This window comes from Equus przewalskii, chromosome 2, assembly GCF_037783145.1.
Source record: "Equus przewalskii isolate Varuska chromosome 2, EquPr2, whole genome shotgun sequence".
Taxonomy (NCBI): Eukaryota; Metazoa; Chordata; class Mammalia; order Perissodactyla; family Equidae; genus Equus; species Equus przewalskii.
In genome coordinates, this window is record NC_091832.1 from 32453271 (window position 1) to 32479313 (window position 26043).

Here is a 26043-nt window from a genome sequence, read left to right on the forward strand (position 1 = left end):
CCATACAGGTTATTTTCTTAAGTCATATCTAACCCTTTTCCAGAGATGCACATACAAACACATATATAAAAAACATCCACAAGCCCGTCTTAAATAGAACACCTAATGGAGACTGAAATACAAAAATTCTGATGGTTGCCCTCACTCTGAAACAAGATCCGTGATCTCTAAAAGTCCCCTTCGACCTCAGAACTTCTTTCACTTACAATGTCCCCAAATGGGACAATTCAGAAATATGATTTTGTATTTAATTATAACTTCAAATTCTCCCCCTCCAAGAACACTAATCCTCTTTCTTCCTATAGCCTTGCCCTACCTTAAACACTTTACCTACCTGGGGACATTATAGATTGTCAATTCCAATTAAATGTAATTGCCAACCTTTTAACCTGTATTCACCCTCTTAACAATGCTCACGTCTCTGACGATTAACCTAAAATACTCATTCATTTTCTTTGTTTTCACTTCCAAACAAAACTAGTCCCATATTAATCATACATAGGCTCTTCATAATCCCTAAAACAGCTCACTTAACAGAGACAGTTGTTGCCAGCCCAAGACAACCCTAGCTCCTCTCTCACCACTGAATGGACAACTGTGTTTAACATAATTACACCACTGAGTTGGTCAACCAACCTGGAACAAACACTGGATCCCCAAACACATTCTTTCACAAGCTGAGTGTTACTCTAAATAACTCTCTGTCTCTCTCTCATTTCATTACCTTTGTTATTCCCATTTTCCCTCTACTCTTCTAAGGAGCTGATAAAAAGCATTTGTGGGAGAGAACCCCCAAAGGCTTCTGTTGGTGATCTTATATCAAAAAGAGGTCTTCTCTGCCCCTAAAAACCAGTTTGAAGCTCCAGCACTGCTAAGACAACAGCTCCATAAAGATTCTCTCTTACTCTCTAAGGAGAATAAGTGGAGGCACATACTACTTTCTCTGAAGTTACATGACCCCAAAAAGCACCCCAGTACACCTCCAAGCACTGATTAATCATTGGCCAAGATATCAACAAAAAAGTCACCTCATTCCAAGATGTAGGGCATACTTCTCCAAACTGAGACCACCACTCTTTAGAATCTTGTCTAATGGAGTTTTGCCTCCAAGCACTTCTTGCAAACCCTTGTGTCACCCCTTCTGACTTTCCACTGATTTTTCAGCTGTTTAATTTTAAAGTATATATAATTTACCCATGAGAAGTCAAGATCTTTAAAAAACAGGAAATAAAGGCAAACAGAAAAGTTTCAGTACACACAGAGAGTTTTTAAAAGGATATCAAATTATAATACATTTCACCAACAAATCGAAGCCTTTATACTTACAGTTGGTACATACTCAGATGGAAACTTATTTGTTGTGTAGGATATCAGGAGACATGTTTTACCAACGGCACCATCGCCCACAACAACACACTTAATTGTCTGCATTGCTGAAACAGTTTTGTATCCACTTTAAATATTTCAAATGCGATGATGACCTACAAAAAGATTAAAGATATTTGATTTATTTGTACTTATATTTTTTTTTCTTCAGCTTGCAACAGGTTCACTCATTCAGAGCAAGAAAAGAAGTAGCACCCCAACTAGTGTGGCTGAAAGAAGCTAAAAAGAAAAACAGCGACTTGCTCAAAGTCACAATAACAAATTAGAGTCAATTTTCTAAGTGTCTGATCCCTGGCAGTTTGGTTGTTTTTTAAATGTCCAAAGTAGTGTAAAGGGCAGATTTCTTTTTATAACGAAAGAGAAAAGGCTATTTCAGAATGAATCCCATGTAGTGTGCCAAGTATTACTTTGTGAAACTTTTCCTTCAGTTGTATGTGCACACACATGCATGTATACGTGTATGTGTACTAGACTACAATTAAAGGCCGCTCCTTTAAAGAACGGCCCATTCACCCAACCTAAGAGCCATAGTTACTCAGGCTCTAATCAAGAAGCAGCTGAGCACCACGCCACCCTACACCGCACACCTCCCTCCCCACCCCCAGCATCCCCAGAATAGATAAACAGGAGGAACTGGATGAAGATCAAGGTGATCTCCGGTCTCAACAGCTGTTTTAGCACCAGGCTGCCTAGTTACTAATTCAATATTCATGGCACAAAGAGGCAAAAACCTATGTTTCTATAATGAAAAGTCAGATCTCTCTAAAGCATTCTGACTTTGACATAATTTAGCTTCTCTTACTGTAGTCCTCCATTCTAAGAAGCTATTAATTACAAATGCACCAAAAATTTATTATATTACATCAATTCTGAGATGCTTGTTTTCACATTTAAACATCTCTAAAATCAGAATGTATCTTTACTGAAGGGTCCTTACAACCATTATCAGCCATTTTATCACCATTTTTGAATCAATGAAAATTTTAACAGTTTTTCTAGAAGAATAAAAGAGAAATACTACCCCCTGTACACTTAGATTTTAACATAAAGCCCTATTTCAATTATAATCCTGAAGGGGTTACAATTTCTTGTTGGCTAGAGCTACCACCTTATTGAATATAAAAATGTCATAGAACCGTCTCACTCTGGGTTGGATGCCATGCCTATGTGCTCTATAGTACCCTTCACAACTCCTAATCATAATGATTTATAAATGCCCGTTAACATTTCTGCACAAACATTCGGCGTGAGTAATCTACAGTAAATAAATACTCTCCCATTCCTCATCAAAATCATCTTGATTATATTTCTCTTTATTTAACCTCCTTTTATCTTTTTCCTTCTCTTTTCTCTATACTGCACTAGAGAAGAACTCATACTAGTATGGCACCAAAGATTAAAGATTTTGATCCCTAAATCAAAACTACTTATCAAAACAATCAAGCACACTAAGTACAAAATTAATTATAGAGAATTATTTTAAAAGAACGTCTTTTACTTAATAATAAAGGCAGGAATAGGAAATAGGAATAGCTATCTTTTCATGGTTCCTGAGTCCACCTCTGAAAAACAGAATAATGTTCTGCTAAAAAACAAGGTCTTCTGTAGAATTTCTTTCAATTCAAAGTGAAGAAAAGAAAGGTAAACAGAGAGTTCTGATCATCCTACAGAATTTTTCCCAGGTGCCTACAAATCAATTTCAATTCTTGCACCTTCTATTTTTCTTGACCATTATTACCAGGGGATTTTTTTAATGTATAGTTTAATCATAAACACTGGACAGAAAGTAATGTTTGATCACTGTGGCAGAGACTGCTAGTAGCCTGCCAATTCTTCCTGTCTTCTTTGTAATAAAATTTTTACTTAAGCATATGACCCCTAGTAAAGACTACATTTCCTAAATTTGTTGGCACCTAGATGTGAACTATGTGACTAAGTTCTGGCAAATGGGAGTGAAAGTGATGGATGCAACTTTCAAGACTAGCCTTAAAAGCAAGGAGCACAGTCTCCCCTATTTCACCCTTTAGGCTGAAACGCAGACACGATGATGGGAGCCAAAGCAGTTATACTGAACCACAAGAGAGAAATTACGTGTTAAGGATGAGCAACACAACAGGAGGAGCCAGTCCTGGAAATTTCTCTCATTAAGCCTCTAGTATTTTGGATTCTCTGTTACAGCAGCAGAACTGAAATCCTAATTACTGTATTTCATAGACTCTAAGAAGACAACGATTTTAAAATACATCCTAAATTTAGAGGCGTTAGGTGCGGGAGAAAAATGTCTTAGAATCAGTAAAATTATAGTAATATTTGCATTTATCAAGTAACTTTTCATGACCATTTTTGAGACTTTGTCTCGAAAACCACCTAAGATAAATGCTGTTTTTAAGTTTCAATTGCAGTTGAAATCAAATTGTCATCCCAAAATAGGAAGCTCCTCATCTTCGTTCTATATCTGGTATTCACTTTGAAGACTTATAACCCATACTAACAAGCAAATACAAAATCAAGCGGCCATTTATAAACTTGAAATTTCTACTGAAGAAAGCTATCATTTCTTGAAATTTTCATTAAAATTCCCTAAGGAATAAGGAAGAAGAAATTGAGAACAAATAGTTTCCATGATTAAAGCCATAAATATGACTGCCACATGGCAAAATCACAAAGTATCACAAGCTGTGATGGAGAAGGTAGAGCTGGTCTAAAACATTCTAAAGACAAAAAAACTATCATTAATAACTATATTAAGAGAATAATTTAAATCTGATTCAAGCTAAATTCCTCTTTAGTCTTTTCTTTTTGCTTTTTAAAACTTTACTATTATTTTTTATTGTGGTAAAATGTACATACCATAATATTTACCATTTCAGTCATTCCTAAGTGTACAATTTAGTGGCATTATGAATTCTTTTATATTATAGATATATTTGGAAATTCCATCAAAATGAACTGTCTTCAGGAGACCATTCATAAATAGCAGTCTTAGAATATTGGTTCTTTATGCAGCAGAAACCTTAAATGCAGTAACCTCTCCTCTCTGATACCAGTAAGTATAAGAAACTATTAAAAATGAAAGATCACTGTGGCCACCAGAAACTTCCAACTGTTGAGTAAAACATAAGAGATACAACACAATTTGTCTTCGAAGAAATCTACAATGTAAGTTTAGGAACAAAGGTAACAACATTTCAAATTGGCTCATCAGTTTTACCTTTTGAATGTGTAATTTTTTTTTTTTTTTAAGATTTTACTTTTTTCCTTTTTCTCCCCAAAGCCCCCCAGTACATAGTTGTATATTCTTAGCTGTGGGTCCTTCTAGTTGTGGCATGTGGGATGCCTCCTCAACATGGCCTGACAAGCGGTGCCATGTCCACACCCAGGATCCGAACCAGAGAAACCCTGGGCCTCCACAGCAGAGCACGCAAACTTAACCACTTGGCCACAGGGCCAGCCCTGAATGTGTAATTTTTAAAAATATCTCTTGGGTCAGCCCCAGTCACCTAGTGGTTAAGATCAGCACGCTCTGCTTGAGTAGCACAGGTTCGGTTCCCGGGCACGGACCTACACTGCTCTGTTAGCAGCCATGCTGTGGTGGCAGGCCATACACTAAAAAAAAAAAGATCGGCACAGAGGTTAGCTTAGGGCAAACGTTCCTCAGCAAAATAAAATGAATAAATAAAAATATCTCCGCATTCTTAAGCACAAATTCATTACAACTACATTCTGAGGGAGAGCTTTAAGATTTTCCAATGGAAGGTAATGGGTAACACAGACTTCATAAGAGAAATGTGATGTGCATACAGTTTCGTTAAATCATTAAACAAATATTACTACTTTGAGAACTTTTAGAAATCTCTACCTTTTCTTTTCTCAGCATAGAAACAGGCCCCAAGTCAACTGGGCCCTTTTTGTGTGTCCTATCTAATAAGCTGGAAAGAACATCCAAAATACATAAATTTAATACATAAAATAATAATTTTCCTAACTTTGAAGTCAGGAAAACTCTGGGTGTTAACCTCTGCTCAACACTTACTAGTGACCTGGGCAAGTTTCTTAATCTCTTTTTGCCTCAATTTTCTCATTTGTGAAACAGAACTAATTCTATCAACACCTTGAACAGTTGTTATAAAGATTAAATAATATAAAAAGACCTCATAGCTCATAGCACATACTCAATATACATGAACTCCTCTACTAAGTGTGCCAGTTCAATCAATCCCCTGACACTGATTTCCATCCAGTGGGTCAAAACTTACACTGTACTTTCTTCTCTTTGGTGAACTGTTATCTAATCAAAACTTTTCACACTTCGCACATAGCAGGCACACCAAAACATAGGTTAAAATGAATTGAATATATAACATTAATTAAAAAAATGAATTGAATATATTTGCTATTTAGCTAATGACACAAAAACCAAGAAATCGACCCAAAGACTTCTTCATCTGAAGACTCCTCTATTACTTCTTTCTGTATTTCCTGTATTATTTCTGTATTTACAGAGTAGTCCCTAAAACCAAGTTATCTAACAGGTGTTAACAAAATTTAGGTTTGAGAATAGACCCTATCGCTATCTTTAAACACCAAATCAAATACTTTTTTAGTTTACAAATCAGCCTACATGCAAACTAATGAAAATCTGACAGTTACTACCTTTTATAATCTTTCTCCTGTTATGCTTGAATTCACCCTCTAAATCAGCATTTCCAAAATTATCACCTCAGACCACCAGAGGGAGAATTACCTGGAATGGGTTGGTGTGTTAACAATTCATATTCCTGGGCCCCCACCCCAAAATGAACAATCAGAGCTCAACACTCCCTATGTAATTCTAATGCACAAGCAAGTTTGAGAACCATGTCCTGTACCACAGCAAGACAAGGAACACCGTAACACAAGAATCTAAACTAAGATAAACATTACTGGCATTTTAGGTCACCTAGAAGTGAGTTTCTTAAAGTAGAATCCAAATTATCAGTATGAATTAGCTGTATCAACCAGGCATTTTACATATGTGGTAATGAAAAACTCACACTGGATACTGAAAGATCATGAACCAAGATACTTTAGAGACGCTTTAATTACTGGTTCAACCTAAAAGTGTTCTCAAATAATAATGGTGATAGTAGCAAACACTTGCATAGCACTTACTAGGTGCCACACACTGTTCTAAACATATTACACATATTTATACCTTTCATCCTCCCAAAACCCTATGAGGTAAGTGCTATATTATCCCCATTTTACAGGTAAGAGAAGTGAAGCTCAGTGAAGTTAAGTAACTAGGCCAAGACTACTGAGCCAGTAAATGGTAGAAGTGGAATTTAAACCAGAGCAGTCTGTCAAGCCCCTGCTCTAAAATACTATACTATACTATCTCTCCTGAGAAGTGACATTAATAAAACAAACATGATCACTGCAAATGGAGCGGCAAGTACATACTTAGGAGAGCTGTCAGCACTGGGAAGAAGAAAGCAGAGGAGGAAGCAAGAAACAGGAGTTAAGTTTATTTCCTGTTTCTTCACCCTGCAGACAACTACTGAATTTTACTGAGGAGAAGGGAAGCAAGAATAAGTAAGATAACAGTTTGCTCTTCCCCTTTTTATATACCCACAAATCTTCCATTTCTGAGGCTTCCTGACCTGACAGCTCAACAATCTGTTGGAAATTGATTGTGGGTCCCCTGTCAAAATCACTGGTTCAGGAGTCAGACTGGCTCTACCACTCTCGCTATGTGACGTTAGGCAAGTTCTTTAACTTCTCTATGGCTCAGTTTTCCCTTATCTAAAAATGAAAATAGTAATACCTTCCTCATAGGTAAATTGATTGAATACGATAATACATGTAAAGAACTTAACATAGTACCTGGCATACAGTAAATGTTAGCTATTATTCTTGAGTGACTGAAGGCACTTTTAAGTCAATATAAGTTCTAAAACAGAAACAATTCCAACCCACTTAGAAAGGAGCACATATTTTTATTTCCAAAATAATTAACAGTACTCATTGTTCTTATTACAAATGCAGTCAAATTTAGAGCTCCCGTTACAAGCGGTCATTTCAGAGTTACGTCCCAATTTAATTAAGACTATTCTGCAAAGCATCTGACATGTATTAATCAATAATTTCATGTACTAAAATGTCACCAGATGACCCACAGATGGGGACAAAGCAGGCGACCAGGAAAGAGACTTTGGCTTTGCAATATATACAATGCCAGCTTCAACAACATGGAGGAAACTAGGCCACACATGTTTATCTATCCTATGTTAACCTCCTTTTTCAACAATATCAAATCACTTTGGCAGAAAAGAGGCTATGTAGTACCAATGACCCATTTTGCTATCCAGAGTGACTAGAAAAGTTATTTTGCACCAATAACTAAACACTTTCCCTCTTAATGAAGTTCATTTGTATCAGAACTTAGAATTGGGGTTGGGCAACTTAAAGCATAAAAAATGATTCTGGGGGCCAGCTCGTGGTGTAGTGGTTAAGTTCGCTCACTTCAGTGGCCTGGGGCTCACAGGTTTGGATCCCAGGTATGGACCTAGCACCGCTCATCAAGCCATACTGTGGCAGCATCCCACATAAGATAGAGGAAGACTGGCACAGGTGTCAGCTCTGCAACAATCTTCCTCAACCAAAAAGAGAAAGATTGGCACAACAGATGTTAGCTCAGGGCCAATATTCCTCGCCAAAAAAAAAGCTTCTGCCAATCATAAGGAAAATCAATTGTGAAATAAGGTATATTGTGTACACTCCTTCCCAGTACCTATCACTCTGCCAGACAGTCACATCAAAACCCCCATCTCCTAAGTTTTTTTTAAGATTTTATTTTTCCTTTTTCTCCCCAAAGGCCCCCAGTACATAGTTGTGTATTTTTAGTTGTGGGTCCTTCTAGTTGTGGCATGTGGTATTCCACCTCAGCATGGCTTGACGAGCGGTGCCAGGCCCGCACCCAGGTCTCCAACTGGCGAAACCCTCGGCCGCAGAAGCGGAGCGCACAAACTTAACCACTTGACCACAGGGCTGGCCCCCTCCTAGGTTCTTAAATGCTTTTGGGGTCCAATCACCCTTGGAGAATCCCAGAACCAAAGCCCCTTTAGCTTTCTGGTGTCCCTAAGCTCTAGATTTAAAGAGGCTACAGAACTGCCCCCAATAGTTATTATTGCCTGGCTGCCAACTAAACTCCACCAGACAATCCAGTCCCTGGGGAAAGGATTTGTAAGGCGGAAGAGGAGGCTCTCAGCTACTGATGCCCTATCTTCTCCTGCCTCATGGTTCATTCTAGGCACCAGGCAGAAAGAGCCTATGAAAAGATCTCAGATTAAGTATTTCCTAATAAGTGTCTTGCAAAAACTGTACATTCTCAATCAGATTATTATATTCTTTATAAAACTATGTCAAATATTAATAGTAAACAATGTGAATAAAAGGCAAGTCAAACTTTTGGTAATTCATTGTGGTAAAACAAGTATTTGGTCTTTGTCCCAGGTTCCTGGCACAGAGCTCCTAAAACCCTTGGTATTTCCTAAAAGACAGGGAAGCGTCTTGTGTCATTCTTATTAAGCCCCTTCCAATCACATCTGAGTTTGTCCTAATGGTGACTTAGAGTGGGGCCCCTAGATAGCCTAGGATGGCACTGCAAGTGACTAGAGGGTTCGAACTTTCAGCCCTGCCTACCAACCTCAGGAAGGGGTGGTGGAAGCCACTGGAGATTGAGCTCTGTGAAAACTCTTGAACAAGATCTGGAGAGCCTCCAAGTTGATGAACACATCGACATGCTGGAGGGCGCCATGCATAGGGAGGGCATGGAAGCTCTGCATCCCATCCCCATTCCCTACCTTGTCCTATGCATCTCCTCCACTTGACTGTTCCCAAGTTGTATCTTAATAACAAACCAGTAAACGTGTTTTTGAGTTCTGGGGGTCATTCTTGCAAATTATCAAACCTGAGGGGGGTCATGGAAACCCCCAAATCTGCAGTTGGCCAAGCAGAAGGGTGAATAGCCTGGGGACCCCATTTGCAGCTGGTGCCTGAAGTGGAGGCAGTCTTGTGGGACTAAGCCCTTAAGCTGTGGTGTCTGCACTAATGCTGGGAGTGTCAGAATTGAACCAACCAAAGTGTGTCAGAAAAAAAGACACCGTATTCACACTACCGCAAAATACGCTAAAAGTAATGTCAGTTTCATTTGAAATACGTTTACCCCTGAAGTAACCCATTTTCATACTGAGGATACAGGAAAGAGGCACTACAGAAATCAAGAGAATAATAACACTGGATTTCACTAGCCTTCCTTACATATCCAACGGAACAGCCAGTCTGGCTACAAAATTAGACATAATAAATAAAATCAGCACCACCTGGCTCTCCTATCAAATTTGGTCGCTTTAGAGAATAGTTTATACAACCTTTTGTATAGTTATAGTAGCATATCAAAGCACAATTTCTTAAACATTTGCCCACGTGATTATTAAGTAACCAAAGTACTCAAATTACAGAGACGTGTCGCCTGCATTTATATGTATGCAGGTGTTTGGTTCTGGGTCAGAACATATAAGAAAACAAAAAGCATACGGCTGACCTTCTGTGTTCATCTGAGAATATTGTTTAGAAAGTGCTACCAAAATCCTATCACATCTCCACCACAGTTACTTCTCTCCTTCAAAACAAACAATACGTTGGAAAAAGGGATGTTTTTAAACCTTGAAATAAATGTTTAGCTTCAAACAAAATTTAAGAGAACTTAATCGTATGAGTTCATCCAATATTACTTAAAAGAATCAAAATAAAGAATGAGAATTTTTTCTTTTTAGAATTGGAATATCCGTTAAGGAACTAACTTAACTCCATCATTTTGTAGATATTCTGGCCTACGTGCAAAGGACCTGCCCCAAAGCCCATGTATCCTGACATTCTTTTCCAACTCTTCAGACTTCAGGCAAACACAGAACAATCTACATAAAGGCAGTTCTTCTTAAACTTTATAATCTGTTTTCAGAGTCCTAGTATATAGGAAATAATCTTAGAAAACTTTGGCACTTATTCAAAAAGTCAAAGTAATACAGCTACTGCTCAAAGTTATTTGCCCCAATAAAAGTCCGAAAGAAGCTTAGTAAGTTCAGCAGTTTGCCACTGTCTTCAACAATAAATGTATCCACTCCAATTTGAAAAATAAATTCAAATGGAGTTTTATAGTTAAAAAGTAGGCAACCCTGCACTGGGAGAGACAGTCCCCGATGGGTCTCTCTCGCTCCTACACATCTCGCTAGGTATGCTAACAATGCAAGGCCCGGACCACTCCACCCAGGCCATCCCATAAGGCTGTGTTTGCAGCAAACAGCCTCAACGGTACAGTAACATTTCCCTCTGAGACAAAGAGCAGGCTTGCTTCCTGTTTGTTATTAAATAGTGGGTACCCAAGCTCAGTGTTCCTCAGCTGTAACACAAACCCACTTCATGTGCTGCAGGAAAGTCTTAAGAGTAATGGGAAGCAACACATACACACTGATCCCTTGCTGCTGGCTGTGCCTTAATTAATTAAATTCTTTGTCTCTGACCCAGAAGTCTCGCATCTTCTGCCAGCATCCATAAAACAGTACCAGGCTAACATTAGCTTGTAAGGAGAGTAAAATAAAATCCCAGGCCCTGTTTACTTGATTGACTGAGCTCTGTGAGAGAGACTCATTTTCTTGTGAATTTAGGTTTTGTATGTAAATAACATAGCAATTAGATAGTTTCTTAGAATAATTTACTAGAGTAGAGGCTAGGTAAGAAGACTTGGTCTTAAATATTTTATTCATTACCCCAATTTTTTTTTTATAGAAAATCCTCCTGAAATAATTTTTGAGATTTTTTCCACCTTCTCCTCACTCTCAAGCCAGCCAGCAGATTCTCTCTAGAAACTGGTTATTTTAATTTATGTTCCATCTTCTAGGTGTCTATTCTAACAGAAAGAAACTAGTGAAGGCCAGAATCCTATCATCAAGAAAGGTGGTAAGCAAGGTAGTTCCTCACAGTGAGCATATAAAAATAAGAGAGAAATTAGTAGCCATGTTGTGATGGTGGCTCACATAGAAGAACTAGAAGGATTTACAACTAGAATATACAACTATGTACCAGGGCTTTGGGGAGTGGGGGAAAAAGTGCAAGATTGGCAACAGATGTTAGCTCAAGGCGAATCTTTCCCAGCAAAAATACATAAATAAGAGAGAAATGATGTATTATTAATTTGTGGTTTGTTTGGTTTTTTTTTGAGGAAGATTAGCCCTGAGCTAACTGCTGCCAATCCTCTTTTTGCTGAGGAAGACTGGCCCTGAGCTAACATCCGTGCCCATCTTCCTCTACTTTATATGCGGGACGCCTACCACAGCATGGCATGCCAAGCAGTGCCATGTCCCCACCTGGGATCCCAACCAGCAAACCCCAGACCATCGAGGCAGAACGTGCGAACTTAACCACTGCGCCACCAGTCTGGCTCCTGTTTTCTTTAAATTAAGGCTAATAAAATTTTTAATTTTTCAAAAAACAAACCTTATTTTGTTCTCTCCTATCTTTGAACAGCTGTGAATAACCTTACTTTACCCCAAAATTCCACTTATTTACCTCTAGAATTAAGTCATTATAGAAATTTAAAAGACAAAGTCTCCATGGTACACGTTCCAGAAGCCTATTGTTGCTTTTGTCATTGATTACTGAGCCGACAGTGGTGAATATATGCAAAATTGGTAGACATTTTACCAAAAGACAAAATCAGACAAGCAGACTCAGGCAGAATGTAAGTGATAACAGCACTACTACAGCTTTTGATATCGGAAAAGATACTGGGGTTTTTCCTCCTCTCCTCTAGATGTACTTTTCAGATGTTGCATAAAACAAAAGTATCTTTGGGTTTTTGACCAATATATACCATCTGGAATTCTTCACGCATATCTATCCCACAAAATGTTGCAAAACTCCTAATATCTCCAGTTGCCAATTAAATGCATTAATACATGCAAAATGTTGGATGGCAAACATTAAGCACTCAAAGCAATTTTTCAAATTCCTCCATTTTCTGCCACTTGTAAAGAAAACTGACACATGTGAAATCACAACCCAGATGGGAGAGTAGAGAAGCAGGTCTCAAATTAAGGTTCTGTGGGTCCTTGAGATGACAAAAACGAAGCAACTGTCAGGGAAAAACGTGCTGACAGCAGCACTCATAAAATTAAAAGATTATGTTCCATGTGGTAAAAGATGTTTTCAGCAGTGCTGGAAGTTTGTTGTGTCAGCTTCATTCTGAAAATTACTTCATTCCAAAATGTCTAACCCAACAAGAATGCAAGTCCTTATTTTTACCATAATGTTGAGTTTTCCTTCCTCAAAATGGGAAAAACTGAGGGAATGTTAGCCAGTCATCATTTTATATTGTATTTGTGACCAAAAAAAAAAAAAATTTACATCCAATTAATAAATAATTAAATAAGCTATGGAATTTTCAAATTTAACATTTTCAAACAATTTGGAAAAATTGAAGAGTATGCAATAATGCGTAAGAGTACTACATATCTAATTAGAAAATGGAAATTACAATAATATTTTCCCTCAAAATATTCAAGACCTGTAAAGTTACTCATTCATTCAACAAACCTTTATTAAGCACCTAATATGTGCCAAGCACTGTCTTATATATTACCATATCAGCCTATGCCTGGAACAAAGTTCGTGTCCTCTTGAGGCAACAATCCTAAGTGGGATATACAATAAACAAATAAGCATCACCCCCCACACACACAGTCTTCCTTCATAACATTACTGACACCCTTATATGCAATTTTCCCATTCTGGTCTCTTAATTAATGGCAACATAATTCTCTTCTCCTAATCAAGAAAGGGCAAGGAGATAGTAAACACACACAAACCTCCCCTAAGTTTCATGCAAAAGACCAGATAACAACAGATAAGAGCATTTCCCTTACCCTAAATCTCAAATCTGAATTTGCCACAGCTCTGAGATCTACACAACCGGGGCGAAAAGAGGACTGAAATTGCTCAATCAGCTTTTATGCATCTTACTCTGCCCATCCAATCAACTCTCAATTACCTGATCCTATTTAAATTATCCAATACGGTTTGGTGCTTATTTCAAAGTCTATGCCTTTATTCACATCATCTCTCCAAACCTTGCATGTCTGGCCTTACAACTCATCCAATCTCTATTGTAACTTTCTATCCCAAAATCCCATCTTGTCTGAGACACCTTCCCTAACTATTCCAGCTATCAAAGACTGCCCCAATTCTCTGAACTCCCATGGCAAGGCCTTTCTTAGCTCTTAAATCTTATTTTATACTCCTCTCCCCTTCACTTCCCATGCTCCATCTACACAGGCCTCCTTATATTCCTCAAACATGCCCGGCCCTGTCCTGCCTTCAAGTCTTTATACTTACCAAGAGTACTCTTTCTCCTGCCTTAAAGCTGTTGACTTATCCTTCAGATCTCAGCTGAATCATCTCCTCCTCAGAAAATCCTCCCCTAAGCACACAATCCAGAGTAATATCCAGCCCTCTTCCTCCTTACTTCTATCATATTACCCTGTTTATTTCCTTTATAGGACGGTCATAATCTATAATTATCTTGTTTATTTGTTATACTGCAGTAAAGGAGACAGATAAAAAATAAGGAAATCTCTGTAAAGGCAGCAACTGTGCTGTATTTCCAGAAAAGTACTCAATACTGGACACACATCAGGTACTCACTGAATAAAGGAATCACACAATGAGTGCCTAATCATGCTGTTTTTATTCACATGTGCTTGGGTTTATTCTAATAGATTGTAAGCTCTCTGAGAGAAAAACTAGGATTACACTTCTTTACCTCCCTCCCAAGGCACCTAATACAGTACTCAGCACCTACAGTCATGCACCACCTAACAATGTTTCGGTCAACGACGGACCACACTCACAACAGTGGTCCCATAAGACTTCCATATATAGCCTAGTTGTGCAGTAGGCTGTATCATCTAGGTTGTGTGTTTAAGTACACTCTATGATGTTCACACAATGATGAAATCGCCTAATGACATGTTTCTCAGAAATGTACCTCTGTTGTTAAACAACACATGACTGTATTAAGGTCAAGAAAAAATAAAATTTTTCAATGTTTTTTAAAAACTTTGTTGACTAAAGTAATAATACGAAAAAAGCATGGCATTTTTAAAAGACAAGCAAACATGGGTTCCGATCTTAGTTCCACTTCAATGTGTGTGATCCTGGCAAATTACTTCACTTCTGCACTTTAATTTTCTCATCTACACAATAACATCTAACTCAGCGAACTGCTATGAAGAGAAGGGAGGTAATGTATATAAAGCAACTAATACATCACCCAGCACAGAGTAAACACCTAACATGGGCACCTTATTCTTATCCCCAATTAAAATTTGCAAAACACAAAAAGGTGCTATGATAAAAAATCACAACTACTACTGTTAAATGAAAGCATTTAAACACTATAAATAAGAGGAAAGTCAGACAAATACTTGCTCTTACTTAACAGGATTATTTGCTAACTTGATCAATCCTTTCTGAAATTCCTGCATCTGATCTCAAAGAGCTTAAACTAAACTGCCAGATTTGTAGCCAGAGGATTTGGAATGCTACTAAACGGTTGTAATCTGCCTCTATCTTAAGAGATAAAATAACAATACTTAATCACACAACAAATATTTCTGAAGTCTCGAACATGCCCCAGGAAGACAATACAGAGGAGCAATGAGGCACAGAAGCTGTCAAGTCAAGCAGCCCTAAGCTCCTATCCCCATTCTTGTGTGACTTTCCGCAAGCTACTTAACCTCTTTAAGACTCTATTTGTGAAACAGAAATAGTGCTGACATCTTAGGTTGTTAAGAATTAACTGAGTTACTCCTCTGTACAGCACTTAATATTCAAATATGAGCTATTTTTTACCATTGTGAAGTAACCCAGATAAGCAGTCACCGTAGAATCTGATTGTCAAGGCCATCTTGTACAGGTGGTTGTGTTTATACTGCAAAGTGCTAAGTGAAAGTCTATCACATACCCCTGAAAATAAAATGTGGTGGCTTTTTTGTTTTGTTTTTTTGAGGAAGATTAGCCCTGAGCTAACATCTGCCACCAACCCTCCTCTTTTTGCTCAGGAAGACTGGCCCTGAGCTAATATCCATGTCCATAGCCCTCTACTTTATTTTTGGGATGACTGCCACAGCATGGCATAACAAGCAGTGTGTAGGTTCACCCAGAGTCCAAACCAGCAAATCCTGGGCTGCCGAAGCAGAACATGAAAACTTAACGACTGTGCCACCAGGCCGGCCCCAAAAATGTGGTTTTAGATTAGGACATAATACACAAGGTGAATTTTTGCTTTCAAAAAAAAAAATATGAGAGGAGCCAGCCTGGTGGTGCAGTGGTTAAGTCTGCACGTTCCACTTCAGTGGCCTGGGGTTCGCCGGTTCAGATCCCGGGTGCGGACATAGCACCGCTTGGCACACCATGCTGTGGTAGGCGTCCCACATATAAAGTGGAGGAAGATGGGCATGGATGTTAGCTCAGGGCCAGTCTCCCTCAGCAAAAAGAGGAGGATTGGTGGCAGATGTTAGCTCAGGGCCGATCTTCCTCAAAAAGAAAATATATGAGAAACAATAATAAACAAGGCTTCCATGTCTAGGCCAATAGCTACCAAAATTTAATACGTACATTCTTTGACCTAGCAATTCCATTTCTAAGACTTTCTCCGAGTATGCAAAGAAGTAGGCACAAGGATATTTACCTCAGCCTTGCTTGTAGGAGCAAAAGACAGGAGACCACCTACATGTGAGCCAACAAGGGATGGTAAAACAGGTTATAATGCAAAGGAATATCATGCAACTATTAAAAAGAATGAGCTACAGTGCCTATTATGGACTGCGTTCCTCCAACCCCACCCCCTGAAAAAACTGCTATGTTGAAGTCCTAACCCCAGTACCTCAGAATACGACTCACTGTATTTGGAGATAGTGCCTTTAAAGAAGTAATTAAAATAAAATGAGGTCATTTGGGTGGGCCCTAAACCAATATGACTGGAGCCCTTATAAGGAGATTACAACACAGACCAAATGAAGACACTAAGTCAGCCATCCATAAACCAAGGAGAGAAGCCCTCAGAAGAAACTAATCCTGCCAACACCCTGATCTTGGACTTTTAGCCTCCAGAACTGTCAGGAAATAAATTTCTGTTATTTAAATCATCCAGTCCATGTAGCAAACCAATACAGCGCCAATATGGAAGATCTCCAAGGTTTTTAAAAAGGTTTCTAAAAAGCAAGGGCAGAACAATACGTATAATATGCCAATTTATGTGAGTTTTTTTAATGGTGAGGAGATATGTATTTACTTACAGGTAGAGACTACCTGCAAAGACACATACAGGTGCAGAGGCTATCCACAAGGACATGTATCTGCTAGGTAACAGTGGCTGTTTCTGGAACAGAATATGGGTGTCTGGGATGGGTAGATTTATTTTTCATCACATTCTCTTTTGTTCTGAAGTTTTCACCATGTGCATATAGTATTTTCTTTAATTTTAAAAAAATTACTAAAATGCAAAGATCTCCAAGACATATTCAACAATTAAGAAAAACACCATCAGGGGCCGGCCCAGGGGCATAGTGGTTAAGTTCACGCACTCTGCTTCAGTGGCCCAGGGTTCACGGGCTCAGATCCCGGGTATTGGCCCACACACGACTCCCCAAGCCATGCTGTGGTGGCACCCCACATACAAAATAGAGGAAGACTGGCACAGATGTTAGCTAAGGGCCAGACTTCCTCACCAAAAAGAAATAAAAGAAAAACACCATCAGCAAACCTGGTCTAACAGCTAACAAGTGCTGATAAACCAAAATCCCTGAACTATTTCACGAGTGCAGTTTTTTAAAATGCCCTGCACACGCATTTTAAGAACCACAAAAATATTCACATCATTTGTCTCAATAATTCCACTTCATCCCACTTAGTACTACAATGTAAATCACTCAATTTACCAACGTATTTCAACAATTAAAACATTTGTATCCCTCTTTGAAAAAAAATTCCACTTCGGATAACTCATCCAAAATTAAGAAAACACTTTATCAAGAAACAATGGAATGCTATCACAGTAAAATAGTTAACGCAACACAAAAATAATTAAGTAACAATATACCACAGGATGAAATGTATACATATGAGAAACAGCTATGAAGACTACCAACATAGTAACACAATGTTATTAAAAACATATACTACCGCTAACTTAAAATTTGGTGTTCTAATGCGTAAAAAACAAACGCAAAAAGAGTTTTAACAATAGCTGTGCTGAAGGGTGTGTGTCAAAGAACAAGACTCCAGCGCCTAACAGATCTTGCCCAATCCTCACTGCACCAGGACACAAGTTAGGACTTAGAGCATGTTCCAATAGGCTTCTGTTCTCCCAAGAAACAACTCTATTAACTAGGAAAGTCAGCAAGATATTTAAGTGCCCATTATAGCACTACAGTGGGTAAGACACAAACCCTGCCTTCGAAGGCCCTCACGACATTTCACACATTATACTACATAGCCTAACATACATCGCCTCATGTATTTTACCTGTTATAAGCAGAAGAGGCTAACACAATTGTAGCAGTCAGGCTGCTACAAAATTACACTATAAACTACAAGTGCCACAGATTTTCAAAAGACTAGTAAATGTGGGAGAGTCCTCCAGCAGAATGTGAGAATAAATCTCTAGGTAGACAGAATATCAGGGGAAAGGGCACAAGTAGTCTGAACCAGCAAAGTGGAAGAAATAAACAAAAAAACTGGATAAGTCCAAGTGATACTGACTCCGAAAGCTAGGCAGAGGAGTTTTAATTTAACCTGGGTAGAGGACAGGAAGCTACCATTTCTTTTTTATCCATAACAACAGGTTTTTTTGGATCAATCTTGTACCTGTACTCCAAAACTGACTGTCAAAGGTAACCAGATAAAGTAAAGGAACTCAGCTAAGAAACAACTTTAGTAATCCAAGACTTCCAGTGAAGGGCCTGCACTACGGCAGAGCACAGAAATAGAGAAGAAACAGCTGACCCGTGTTGGGGTGGAGGGTGGGTTTAAGGAGGTGGTTAATTATGAGGAAGTTTTTTAGTTAGTGAAATTAGAGGACAGGCTTGTACCAAAGACAAATGGAGAAGTCAGAAGAAGAAATCTTAAAGCGAGGCTACTACATTCTTAAAGTACTCTTGTAAGAAAACATGGAAAAGAATAGCCTTTTCAGAAACCAGTGCACAATAATTTGGTCCTAAGTCTATTAAGGATGAAATCATGCACCAGCCTATATCAGAAATCCTACATACAAGCATACATTTGCAGCAAAAAATAAGTCACTATATCACCTAGGCAACATACACTGTAAAACGAGTGACAAACAGAATCTTTCTTTGAAAGATTACCAGGTGAGACGCTAACTACAAACTAACCATGATTATTTAGACTTTCTTTGCTACACCTGATGAGGCAGAGGTACCCATATTCAGATTTTCATACAATCTGTCTTATAAACCACAAGCCACATTTTAAAAGAACAAGACAGGATTACCAAGATTCTGAATCAAAACAGTCTACCAATTTTGATGTAAAATCTGCTGTTAATGGGGTGAACTTCCACAGAACCATTCAACCACATACTTTAAGACCGAATTCGACAAAGAATAATCAGAGATGCTGTAACATCTGCACCAGTCTGTCGAAGCAGCACAGCTGGCATGACTGCATGCGGCAGCTTGACTGCACAGCAGTAACAGTCCTATCCATTAAAAGAGATCAAGAGAAACAAAAACAACGAAAATAAAGTTGCAAAGACTGAAAAATGACCAATATTTGTCAGCAACAAATCTGCCTTTTCAAGCACACTTTGAAACCAAGAAGGACACCATCAAAGCACAAACTTCTACCTGGACTATCAATTGTCTCTACGGAAATTATACACATACACCATACTGAGGGAAATTAAGCTCCTAAAAATGGTACTCCAGATGCATTATGGAACACATTTGCTTAACGTCCATTTTTAAAGATTTCATATAAAATTAAGCATAACAGTACTTGTCTCTGCTTCAGAGTGATTACAGTCCTTCCTTCTACCTACAGAATGCTCTTGCCTGGATGGCTGGTTCAGTCCCAATCCTTACAGTCTTTGCTCAAATGTCATTTTGGAGTGAGAACTCTTCTGACTACCTTATTTTTAACTGCCACCCAAGTTCTACCACACCCTGAAGCACTCAGTGTACCCCACCCCTAGCCATCCCTGGTCTTCCTCCCCTTCTTCACTTTTTTCCAAACATTTATCTCCAACTCACAGCCTAGTACGTAAACCTCATGAAGACAGAGATTTGTTTGGCCCTATTTTAGTCACTGCTATATCCCCGACACCTAGAACAATGACTGTCACAGAGCAGGCACTCAGAGGATTGTTGAATTTATAAATTAATGAAAGTATGGGTTAGAGATACACCAAGTCAAAAAGTTTGTTCTTTAGACTCAGAATATACCCTTAAATTGTTCCTCTAGGCTCCCAAACCCTCTATTACTATCTGGATAAAGAACAACAAAAAAATTTAATACCCTCCTGAAAGAGAAAAATCATATTCCTAAAGCATAAACTAAAGTAGTTAACGCCAAGTGTTTGACTTTGAAGCCACCCAGAATCACTTTCAGGGAATACTCTATTATCATCAGTAACTCTATTCTGTTCTGGGTATGCACAAATCTAGTGACTTTTAAACTGGCAAAAAAAGACTCTCCCAGAAAAAGCAGCATCCCCAAAAAGTATGTGCTATCACTTGTGTTTGCAACTATATCACAGTGAAATAGTTAATGTAAAAGCAATCTTACACTCAGTAATTTTATAATTAAAATATACCTCTAATTTTGAAACAATTCACTGTGATTGATTTAAATCAATTAAAGCAGGGCATAATAAACTTAAGGAATCACATAATTGCCAAAGAATTATCTCTAGAATTTAGGTCTTGACAAAAATATTTGCCATTGATTAGCTCTATTTTTAAAGTTGCTTCTATGTATTGTTTCTTTTTTTGGGGGGGTTTTTTTGGTGTGGTTTTTAAAAAATATTTGTCAAGAATCATCTCATCTTCATATTAAAAAAAGAGAGACTATGGCGCCGGCCCCGTGGCCGAGTGGTTAAGTTCATGCGCTCAGCTTCGGCTGCCCAGGGTTTCACCGGTTCGGATCCTTGGCGTGGAGATGGCACCACTCATCAGGCCACGCTGAGGTAGCATCTCCCGTGACACAACTAGAAGGACCCACAACTAAAAATACACAACTATGTACCAGGGAGCTTCAGGGAGAAAAAGGAAAAATAAAATCTTTAAAAAAAAAAGAGAGAGAGATTTATATTTTATTTATAAGAGCAGAAATGCAGAAATGATACCATTTTCTCCAACTAAAAGTAGCAGAGATGAAGAATTTGGTGTCGGGAGAAAATATACTTTTGGATTTGCAACACATGTCCCATCCAGGACATGAATTAATCTTGATTCCGAAGAAAATTACTCAATTAGCAAAAAACAGCAATTTTTTTTAAAGAAATAAAACAGCCCAACCTAAGTCCCTCACTCCAACCTGGATATACAAAGTTATGTCTTTCCCTACTCTCCCATCTCTCTCAGAAAACTGTAACACTGATGTAAGTGAAACGATTTTTCTGTTCCTGGCTGTGATTTAAGTAGAACCAAGGACAAGTTTTCAGAAGAATATATTTTCATTTCCATGTAGTAGGTGCAACCAGAAAAAAAATTTATCTAGAAGATGGGATCTGAGGTGAGGGGTTTTTCTGCCAGGGAGTGGGGGGTGGAGGGCGTGGATGGAATTGGGCAGTATGTGACAACAAAGAAAAAGCAAAAAACGGCCAGCCCAGGTGGCCTAGTGGTTAAGTTCGGCACACTCTGCTTCAGTGGCCTGGGTTTAGTTCCCAGGCATGGATCTACCCCACTCATCTGTCAGTCACCATGCTGTGGCTGCAGCTCACATACAAAAAGAGGAAGACTGACAGGAGATGTTAGCTCAGGGTGAATCTTCCTCAGCAAAAAAAAAAGCAAAAGAAATATGTAAAATTATAAAATACAAAGAATCTACAGACTACTGCTACAAGCTCCTAAAAACCTTAACTTCTCATGTATGTGAAAAATTATTTTAAAAAATGTCACTGGGGCCCGCCCCACGGCCGAGTGGCTAAGTTTGCACTCTCCGCTTCAGCGGCCCAGGGTTTCGCCGGTTTGGATCCTGGTCGCGGACAGGGCACCACTCATCAAGCCATGCTGAGGTGGCATCCCACATGCCACAACTAAAAATATATACAACTATGGACTGGGGGGCTTTGGGGAGAAAAAAAGGAAAATAAAATCTTTAAAAAAAAAGTCATAAAAACTCTTTGGATTGCAAATAAAAGTTATGAATTATATGACTTTCACAACATTAAAATATTAGCTTTGAAACTACTACAAGCTTTTCAGAATATTGGAAAACAATAAAAAAATAGCAAACAAGGATCACTGATCTAACAACAGAGGAAACTATACACAGTGACTCCATTTCAGAAGTTTCCCTTGCAACCACTGGACCATCACTTTCCCAGTCCCTAACACTGGTCTGCTTCTCCCTTCTAATACCTTGCCTCAATTTTAAGTTGAGATGGAGCTACTTCCCCAGATATACCCCAAATATGTGTTTTATATATAGAACATGCATGGTTCCGGCTCCATCCTGAGACACTGCAAATTAGCAATTTCTGTACAACAGCTTCTGAGTGGAGTTTAGCTCAGCAAGAAGAGATCATCCACGGTCTCTGCTGAAGTCTCTACCATTCACCTGCCTCAGGAACTTGAGAAAATGTTTCCCATTTTTCTACCCACAGCAAACACTGTGTGGCCACACCAACATCCTTGAACCTAATGGAGATTAATAAACCACCAGACACCAGTGTCTCCCAGTCCCTTTTCTCAAAAACTTTAAAGGGTGTTCCACGGGAGGAAGAAAAAGCTCTATCAAACAAGTTTAAGAAACACTGAATTAAGCAGATTCTCTAACTTCTCTAAACTTTTAATAAACTTATATACATTATAAATTTCCAAGACAGGGATAGAACTAGGGTTTCCAGTTTATTTGACACTCAGCCCTATGGAAACATCTTTCAGGTATTCTGAAACACTAGCAAAACAACACAGGCATTACTCTTAAAATTCAAACTACCCACTACCCCCATTTCTACTGGCAAATAAATTCTTAATGATCTAACATTCCCTTTGGCCCTATGACGAGCAGAGCAAATAAATAATATGACCTAAAATAATTCAAACATTTCTATATCTTATATTTTGTACTATTTACACTATTTGTACACTTTCTGAAAGAAACGAGGATATCAGATACTGATTTAAACCCTAGCACCCTATACTCACAGCAACTATCGATTTTTTCCCTACTTATCTGATAAATGAAAATTTACATTTGAAAATCTAATAATTTATTTAAAAATCTTACTCTTACTCTTAAACTCCACAATAAAAATATGGTTTTCTGGGAAAGTAAAGTGATATATAGACAGTTTAATCTCACTTCAGCAGATTCTAAAATTGAGCTCCTCTCAAATAGCACTCAGCTAGTGAAACAAGTACTAGTCACTAAAGTTGTATTACAATGAAACTCCCTAAAACTACAAATAAAAATTCCTTAAGAAACTTTAATCATTTATTCCCCACTCCTCTTCATCTGATTTAAAAGTAAACTAAAATTAAAAAGATTCTTAAGTTGCCTACCAACAAAACAAACGGATCACAGCTAAATCTTGTTTATGCCTTCTTTTACAAAATTTAACCTCTTCTCATACACCTTAACATTACTTAACACAGTATTCTTTTATTCCACCTCCACCTCTCCCTCTGGTTTAATTTGCTCCTCATTTGATCTGTTCTCAATCTCTTCTGTTTCCACAAGGAGTAACAAACACTGATAATCTTTTTAACTAAAAAGGATGGCTGTGGCTTAACAGCCAACAGTAGGTGGCTTCATACACCACTTGGGACACAGAAAATGGACCCAGGGTGCCTGAGGGACTGATTCCCAGCTCTCCTGGAGTCTGTATCACCTCCAGCTGCAGCCTCATCCCTTTACTCCAGTGTAGCATATGAATATTTTTCTATGTCTGCCTTGATTTGAAAAGGATTAGGAAACACTATTCTGGAGCATACTGCATAGGGATAGCGCTGGTGAATTTCTCCTACACCAAATAGTTTAAGAAAAAGGAAAAGTTATTAAAGAAAAATTCAATCCAGTCCTTAAAAAACAGCAATAATTTTTTCAGGATGGCAGCTAAATAAGACTAGCTTTTAGTTATTAACATTTTCCCTTGAGACTGGAAATACAGTCTATTTTAGTAAAGAAAGCAGAAAACATTTTACATTTGACCAAAGGCCAACTTTGTATTTCACCTGTTTTCATAATCAACAATCATATGAATTATCCTGATCATATGCTCTTCATAACAGCTTTCAGTAAAATGTCATTTGAGTTTAATTGTGTAATTGATATACTAAACTGGACCTTAACATTATTTAGTTATTACTAAGTGGGCAATGGCACTTTAATAACTTTAAACTCCTGATAATGAGCATAGACATGAACCGATTCTACACAACAGGCAGAAAACTGTTAACTGCTTTAAAAGCCAAACAGGTTTCTCATTCACTTTCAGATTATGATCCTTGCAATAAATTCTGGTACAGTGCCTAAAAGAAGTTACACTTAAGTAGGGGGAAAAACAAAAATAAAGCACTCAACATTGTTTCTGAAACTCCTTAAGACATCACTCTAGCAGTCCTGAAGAGGGTGCTTCATACTTTAATGTGCATAAAAATCACTTGGGGATCTTGTTCAAATGCAGATTCTGATTCAGAGCCTGAAAGTTCCAATGAGCTCCAAGGAGATGCTTATGTTGCTGGTCCATACACCACACACCGCATAGTGGAGACTTTACACTCTTGCTTACACGACACTGGTTAAATAAGGCAGGTAACTGGTTAAATTTAAGGCAGGTAACAATCCCCACTTCACTGAATAATTTTTGTGGTTTCATAAGACTAATCTAGGGGAGAGATGGTTATTAAAATGTTGATTCTGGGGGAAAGGCAGATAACTTCTCAAAGGTGGGGGCCTGAGAGACTGTAACAATAACAAGAGCAAACACCTACAGAGCACTTGTTACTGCCAGTGAACTGTCTTAAGTACTTCCCACAGATTAGCTGATTGGATGCTCAGAACACCACCGTGAGGTAGGGACTACTGCCAGCCCTATTTTACAGAAGGTAAACCTGAGTCACAAGGACATTACTTACATTGCACATAGCTGATAAATGGCAGAGCCAGGATTTGAACCCAGGCAATCTGGATCCAGAGTCGACACTTTTTTTTTTAAAGATTTTATTTTTCCTTTTTCTCTCCAAAGCCCCCCGGTACACAGTTATATATTTTTGGCTGTGGGTCCTTCCACTTGCGGCATGTGGGACGCCGCCTCAGCATGGCTTGATGAGCAGTGCCATGTCCGCGCCCAAGATGTGAACCAGCGAAACCCTGGGCCGCTGAAGCAGAGCGCACGAACTTAACTACTCGGCCACAGAGCCAGCCTCACACTTTTAATCACTATACTAGCAGTATCTATCTCAAGAATACACAGCAGCGGAATTAAAATTGCAAATCCAAATGGCTTACTTTTGGAGAAAATGACCCAAGTGTTAAAGAACAGAGAGAGCAACGGAAGTTCTCTTCAGGTGACAGACCACCGATGAATACCACTTGGTGAATACCATGACCCAACAGTATATTGCTATTTTAGAAACTATTCTGGACTTCAGCATAACAGCTAAACATTAGAGAAAAAATACTTTTCTAACACTTTTTTTTTAAATTGGACACCATTTTCGTGGCAAAATCCCTGGTTTCACTTCACAGAATAAGCAGTTTGAGACCACTGTCCCCAGGGCAACTAGTGAAGAAGGGTTCTGACATCCAGGGCTTATAATAGCAGCTGTGGCACACAGTTGAAATGACAAGTAATGAAAACTGCTTTAGCAAAAATATTTCGGACTGAAGGGATGAGTAACCAAAAGTAGAAACTGGTAAGGGACAAAGCATAACATGACTAGGAATTTGATACTGTTAAGCAGAGGCGAAGAATGGTAAAAATAAGCTGCTATTTGCAAACAAAGAAATAGAGGAAGGAAATAAACACTAAAGACTGAATAATTTTTAGGAGAGTAAGAACTGCTCATCAGAAAAGATTTTCTAAGCGATGGTGAATTACCCAGATAGTACAGCTGCAGCGATACTGGACTAAACACATGGATAAGGTCAAGCAACAGCAGATTAGTAATCCTCACTTCAGTGAGCCCAAATATGGATGCTGCTGACCAAGCACAAAAGTCTCAGAAAACACAGTAAACAAGTCTATGGAATATGCAGAAGGAGAAAATGTTAACCCTCAGACATCAACAAATTCATTCATTTGACAAACATTTCTTGAGACCTACTATGTACGTGGCACTACTGTAGGTGGTAGGGATACAGGAGTGACTA

At 38.5% G+C, this 26043-nt stretch overlaps 1 protein-coding gene across 10 annotated transcripts in view; it reads right to left on the bottom strand.

The window, feature by feature from the left end:
* CDC42 (cell division cycle 42) overlaps positions 1–26043 on the bottom strand; it is a 45780-nt gene that overhangs the window by 16503 nt on the left and 3234 nt on the right. For 5 of the 10 annotated variants that reach the window (XM_008531502.2, XM_008531503.2, XM_070598870.1 and 2 more), the window contains exon 2: positions 1327–1481. In XM_008531502.2, coding sequence (XP_008529724.1) covers positions 1327–1431 — 105 coding nt within the window. In that variant the 5' untranslated portion in view covers positions 1432–1481. Of the gene's footprint in view, positions 1–1326; positions 1482–4886; positions 4993–6039; positions 6178–13063; positions 13115–13815; positions 13950–16171; positions 16205–26043 lie in introns of those variants that run through there. The other 5 variants (XM_070598910.1, XM_070598899.1, XM_070598889.1 and 2 more) reach the window with 5 other exon arrangements.